The 7,198-nt window shown below is 46.0% G+C and overlaps 1 protein-coding gene across 1 annotated transcript in view; it reads right to left on the minus strand.

Moving 5' to 3' along the window:
* The window catches only part of LOC142259007 (uncharacterized), a 244,029-nt gene that overhangs the window by 91,822 nt on the left and 145,009 nt on the right, over positions 1-7,198 (minus strand). Inside the window, exon 18 of the mRNA XM_075331545.1 lies at positions 6,438-6,450. Within this exon, the coding sequence (XP_075187660.1) occupies positions 6,438-6,450 (13 nt within the window). The remainder of the gene's footprint in view (positions 1-6,437; positions 6,451-7,198) is intronic.

Below are 7,198 nucleotides of genomic sequence, written 5' to 3' on the forward strand. Positions count from 1 at the left end.
CAGAGGACAGGGAGAGCCAGTCCACGTCGCAGACGGGAGGAGAGGTGAGGGGCCAGAAGAGACCGGCGGCGCAGATGGAGGAAGAGCCGGAGATCTCGCGGGCGCCGGCGGGAGGGGGGCTTGCCTCGTGGTCAAGATGGCGGCGGGGGAGAAGACGCGAGGCGACCTACCTGCTCGCGGGCGGGAGCGAGACTGCAGCGAGCTGGCCGGGAGCGTGAGCCCAGGGACTGCGGGACCAGACACGAGGTACATGTTCTCCCTAGACGCGAGCTCCGGCGGTCACACAGAGATAGTGGAGATGCCGGCCCTCCCCCCTCTAGAGATCCTAGAGAGCGGCGGCGGTTGGAGCCCGTCGGCTCCTATGGAGCATTCACAGGGGGAGTCTGGTGGCATGACCCGGCGCGGCGGGAGTGGGGAATGGGGGAGCCCAGACTGTGGGATGTTGGATGGCGGAGGGGGGGGGACTGGGGAGAGGCACAGGAGGAGGCTCGAGTGGCCAGAAATGAGGCCCTACAGCCTGCTATAATTTCCCAGCTTGTGTGGGATGACCCTGAGTCTCCTAGAAGTGCCCCCCCCCCCGACCTCCCCACTGGGACCACCAATATTGCAGAATGAGTCTCTCCCCCCCAGACCCCAAAGAAACCAGAACCTGTCTGGAGATACAGGGTCAGGGAGCCCAGCTCCAGTGGCACAGCTTAAAAAGACCTCCAGGACCCCACTGAACTCGCCTGCTAGAGAAGCTCCCAGGAAGAGAGCTCCAGAAACCCCGATAGCTGCACCCACACAGCCTCCATGTCCTCCAGCAGATTGGTGGGAATTTGTGTGTCAGCTTCCTACAAAAAAGGACTTCCAAGCACTTATTTCTGAAGTAAAAGACACCTGCAGGTCTGAAATAGCGGCAGTCCGCCAGGATGTAGTCTCTATCTCCAAAAGAATAAACCAGCTGGAGACCGACCATAATGATGCTAGAATAACCATTCGCCTCAATCCTTTTCGGCTACAAACACAAAAAAGAAAGCTGGGGTGGCTATATTAATTTCTCGCACTTGCCCACTTCAAGTGAGTAAGTGGGAGGCTGATCCCTCAGGTCGTTACCTGATTATCCAGGGCACGCTGAATGGGATGAAATTAATCCTTTGTAACCTCTATGCCCCAAACTCTAATCAGAATAGGTTTGTTTCCTCGGTCCTTTCACGCCTCCCGTCAGACCGGGGGGTCATGCACATTATAGGGGGGGGACTTTAATATGGTGTTTTCCATAGAGCTGATAAAATGTTAGCAACCTCACACTCCACAAGCCCAGGTAAATCATCTCTGTCTACGGAATTTCGCAAACTGATCCATAAATACCAACTATTTGATCTGTGGAGAATTGATAACCCAACAGCGAGACAATACACCTTCTTCTCACACCCTCATAATTCCCATAGCCGAATCGATTATTTCTTTGGTAATGTTCTCACTCTTAGAACACTCCGGCAAGGACAAATAGGCAGTATCACGTGGTCAGACCATGCCCCTTTACTACTACACCTTAATTTAACAAATGTTCCCTCAAAAAGAACCCACTGGAGACTAAATGAATCCCTACTCGCCAACCCTACTTCTCGAGAATCTATCCGTAAGGCTATACAGAATTACTTTGAGGAGAATTCTCAGACCCCTCCATCTTTCCCAGTGATATGGGAAGCCCACAAGGCGGTTATTAGAGGGGAGTGCATAGCCATTTCTTCCAAGCTCAAAAAGGACTCACAGCAACTTTATCATCAATGTGAAATAGACCTCCGATCAGTGGAGGAACGCCTTCGCACCCACCCCTCTAAGACTCGCCTGAAAGCGGTAATAGACCTTAGAACTAAATTAAAAGAGATATCACACGGGAAAATAGAAAAGCTCCTACGTTACTCACGCCAGAAGTATTATGAGTATGGCAATAAACCACATACGATGCTGATCAGAAGGCTTCGGGACCAAACGATAACTTCCGCCCCCTGCGCCATAAAGGATACTTTGGGCACCCCTCATTATGATCCCACAAAAATCGCACAACTCTTCCACGCATACTACACATCCTTGTACTCTATCCCTCCATCATTATCAATGTCCCACTCAGATAGAACAACAATATTGAATGATTATTTGACTGACTGTCACCTTCCAAAACTGTCCCGGGAGGCTCTGGAGGATCTTAACCGAGAAATAGTCCCGGATGAGATGCAACAGACCATTAAAGACCTCCCAAACCACAAAGCTCCGGGCCCGGATGGGTTTACTTACCTATATTATAAAACCTTCCTGGGAGAACTGTCACCTCATTTGATTCATCTTTTCAATCTTTTTATGAAGGGTGAGGACATCCCAAATACTTTTTTACACTCTTACATAACTGTCATCCCTAAAGCGGGTAGGGACCCCATGGAATGTGCGAGCTATCGCCCTATTAGCCTCTTAAATTCTGATCTCAAAATATTCACCAAACTGTTGGCGGACCGCCTAAATAATTGGCTTCCACAGCTGGTCCATAAAGACCAAGTAGGTTTCGTTCGCTATCGACAGGCGGGGGACAACACCCGAAGGATCTTAGATCTGGTAGAGGTGGTGAATAGGGAAGGAGTGTAAGCACTTCTTCTGGGACTAGACGCGGAGAAGGCTTTCGATAGGCTGGATTGGTCCTTCATGTTTTCTGTGTTGGGCCACTTCGGCCTGTCGGGACCATTTGTCTCAGCCCTGCGGGGCTTGTATTCTCTCCCTGCGGCGACAATTCGCCTCCCTCATGCACACTGAAATCCCCTGCCCATCCGAAATGGAACTAGGCAGGGCTGTCCTCTGTCCCCTTTGCTATATGTCCTAAGCATTGAACCACTGGCAGCACATATTCGACTCAATCCGGACATTATGGGGGTCAAGGTGCGGGATAAATCCTTTAAAGTGGCCCTATTTGCAGATGACGTCCTGTTGTCCCTGACTAATCCCGTCATTTCCCTACCAAACTTACACGCAGTACTAACTCAATACGCTAGACTCTCGGGTTATAAACTTAACTCCGACAAAACAGAGGCCTTGCCGCTCAACATCCCAGAAACTAAATTACAGACCCTCAAACAAAATTTTAAGTACTCTTGGCGTTCAGATTCCCTACGATATTTAGGAGTCAAAATAACCCCCAGTTATAAAACATTATACCAAGCCAATTTCCCGCCCCTGATACGCGAAGTGGAAAATAGTTTTAAAAAATGGTCATCATTACAGATCTCTTTTTTGGGTAAAATCGCTACAATTAAAATGTCAGTTATCCCTAAATTTCTGTATCTGTTTGAAACACTCCCGGTGCGGGTTCCCCTGGGGGTATTGAAAAAAGTCCAATCAAAACTCTTGCAATTTATATGGCACTCAGGAAGGCACCGCATCCCGGATTCAGTACTATATGCACCACGTACAAAGGGGGGCTTGTGTCCGAATCTTAAGCTTTATTACTATGCCGCACACCTGCGCAGCCTGGCGTCATGGACGACTCTGCAGGCTTTTAACAAGTGGACGGAGATAGAGAAGATTTGGATGGCACCTTTCCATCCTAGCTCTCTAATATGGGGATGCCCTAGTGAAACCCCCTCCAGAGACCTCCTAGGCCCGATGGCATTTACAAGAGAGGTGTGGCGACAGTGTAGAATGAAGTTCCAGCTGGCCTCACAGTCTTCCTTGTTGACCCCTTTCTTGTTCACACCACACTTGACAAAGGGCATGAATCCGGGGGTGACGGGGCAGTGGGCGAAGGCGGGCCTCTACTGTTTTCGGGACGTGGTCAACCCCGTTATGCTGAAATTGAAGCCATTTTCGGATTTACGATATCAATACAACCTACCCCTCCATCTATATTCCTCATATCAACAGGTATCACATTTTTTCACAGACATTATGGGACAGGCGGGGGTGCGGTGTCCCACAGCATTTGAAACCCTTTGTTCTGGCAGGACCTCGACCAGGGGACTGATCTCGGCCATTTATAACATTCTGATAATCGGGGACTCACCGGAGGCACTGAGGCATTCATACATGAAGAGATGGGAGGGATGGGTTGGACGCCCCCTTTCAGATGCACTCTGGTCAGTAATATGGGCTAGGACATTTAGGTCCTCAATTAGCACTCTTTATAAGGAAAATCAAGTAAAGATCCTCATGACATGGTACCACACACCAGAACTCCTTCACAAATTTAACCGTACATATCCAGACGTGTGTTGGAGATGTGGCCTTGGGGGAGCATCCCAATACCATATATTCTGGACATGCCCGATCATCGATGGCTTCTGGGAGGAGGTGGAGTCCCTGATTGGCAGATTGGTAGTGTGACCAGAGATCCGGTAGTGTATTTGCTGAATGCCCTCCCATCGTCTCTAAGCAAACCTGAACTAAAGCTTTTACTCCATGTCCTTACTGCGGCCAAGTACCTAATTTCACTGTTCTGGAGAAGGGTAGCCCCGCCCTCTGTCTCAGATCTATATGCCAGAATAAAAGATGTCAGGAGTATGGAAAAGCTCACAGCCCAGCTCCATAATACAATGGATAAGTTCACAGTGACATGGTCTCTTTGGGATGCCCTTGTGGACACCTATCAGGTGTAGGGTCGGATATAGGATTGGAGTGACTGATACTCGGGATTTAGACCGGTTTCAGGGGGCACCTTCCACCTTCTATTTGACAATAAGAGTGTTAATGATATAGTCCATCTGTAAGCATACTTGTGAAATGGTACAGCTATTCATGTAACTGCATGTCTGAGTGTTATTCTTTTCTTTTCTGTTGTACAACATGTTAAAAAAAAAAAAAAAAACTTTTTCAAAAATAAAAAGTTGAATAAAAAAAAAATATTTGCACATGTTTGTATTACTACAACTTATGTTCTATGATTGTTTTTTTTATCACTTTATATCTAGATAAAGTCCAGTCTGACGAAGGCCTGTTGGCCGAAACGTTGACTTTTTGTGGACAGTTCCATATACAGCACTTTGAAATAATTTTTTTCAACAATAAAAATGAACATAGCATAATCTAAGTCTCTTTACTTCATTTGTGGTAGTCAGTGTGCCGGAATTCTCTCATTTGCCTTACATTTTTCTTCCGAGCACCTGCCAATCGGTGACGCTGAGCCTTACTTGTGCTCTGAACTGAATTATTTTGGCTCCAGCTCTCGGCCCCTAGTCATAAAAATTACGGAATTATCAATGTCGCAAACTAATTTTTCCACTCTCCTAGAATGATGAGGACTCCTCTACCATTGTTTCCAAAGTATCACAAACTGAAGCAACCTCGCACATTGCAGGAGGCATGTAGGCAAGTTCCACGTTCCCCCATTTCATCCTGGTAAGTTCAGGCTGCCTAATGTTTACTATGCAGGTATCTTATCCCTGTTGGTGATCCTTCTTTTTAATGTTCTGTTCTTTATCTTAATGGAAGCCATATAGTGGGACCCAGACTTCACCCTTGCATATAAGATACTTCCTTGCCTTACTTATGTGTCATCAGCATTAGGTATTACATAACTATTTCTTCCTTATTCTTTTACCATGCTTGTTAGCTCCCAAAAGTGAATGGATATACATTTTATTGATATAACATATTTTACAGGAGACATGCTGGCTTAGTGCTAGGTCTTTTACAATCATACAGATTCACATGGTGGGATTCGAATATTATTCATGATATAATTTTACTTCTGCAACATATATTGAGCATTCCATAAGGTACTAAAAAATATATACTTTTTTTATTATATTATATACAGTCAGGGCCAGAAATATTTGGACAGTGACACAAGTTTTGTTATTTTAGCTGTTTACAAAAACATGTTCAGAAATACAATTATATATATAATATGGGCTGAAAGTGCACACTCCCAGCTGCAATATGAGAGTTTTCACATCCAAATCGGAGAAAGGGTTTAGGAATCATAGCTCTGTAATGCATAGCCTCCTCTTTTTCAAGGGACCAAAAGTAATTGGACAAGGGACTCTAAGGGCTGCAATTAACTCTGAAGGCGTCTCCCTCGTTAACCTGTAATCAATGAAGTAGTTAAAAGGTCTGGGGTTGACTACAGGTGTGTGGTTTTGCATTTGGAAGCTGTTGCTGTGACCAGACAACATGCGGTCTAAGGAACTCTCAATTGAGGTGAAGCAGAACATCCTGAGGCTGAAAAAAAAGAAAAAATCCATCAGAGAGATAGCAGACATGCTTGGAGTAGCAAAATCAACAGTCGGGTACATTCTGAGAAAAAAGGAATTGACTGGTGAGCTTGGGAACTCAAAAAGGCCTGGGCGTCCACGGATGACAACAGTGGTGGATGATCGCCGCATACTTTCTTTGGTGAAGAAGAACCCGTTCACAACATCAACTGAAGTCCAGAACACTCTCAGTGAAGTAGGTGTATCTGTCTCTAAGTCAACAGTAAAGAGAAGACTCCATGAAAGTAAATACAAAGGGTTCACATCTAGATGCAAACCATTCATCAATTCCAAAAATAGACAGGCCAGAGTTAAATTTGCTGAAAAACACCTCATGAAGCCAGCTCAGCTCTGGAAAAGTATTCTATGGACAGATGAGACAAAGATCAACCTGTACCAGAATGATGGGAAGAAAAAAGTTTGGAGAAGAAAGGGAACGGCACATGATCCAAGGCACACCACATCCTCTGTAAAACATGGTGGAGGCAACGTGATGGCATGGGCATGCATGGCTTTCAATGGCACTGGGTCACTTGTGTTTATTGATGACATAACAGCAGACAAGAGTAGCCGGATGAATTCTGAAGTGTACCGGGATATACTTTCAGCCCAGATTCAGCCAAATGCCGCAAAGTTGATCGGACGGCGCTTCATAGTACAGATTGACAATGACCCCAAGCATACAGCCAAAGCTACCCAGGAGTTCATGAGTGCAAAAAAGTGGAACATTCTGCAATGGCCAAGTCAATCACCAGATCTTAACCCAATTGAGCATGCATTTCACTTGCTCAAATCCAGACTTAAGACGGAAAGACCCACAAACAAGCAAGACCTGAAGGCTGCGGCTGTAAAGGCCTGGCAAAGCATTAAGAAGGAGGAAACCCAGCGTTTGGTGATGTCCATGGGTTCCAGACTTAAGGCAGTGATTGCCTCCAAAGGATTCGCAACAAAATATTGAAAATAAAAATATTTTGTTTGGGTTT

This window comes from Anomaloglossus baeobatrachus, assembly GCF_048569485.1.
Source record: "Anomaloglossus baeobatrachus isolate aAnoBae1 chromosome 5 unlocalized genomic scaffold, aAnoBae1.hap1 SUPER_5_unloc_21, whole genome shotgun sequence".
NCBI lineage: Eukaryota > Metazoa > Chordata > Amphibia > Anura > Aromobatidae > Anomaloglossus > Anomaloglossus baeobatrachus.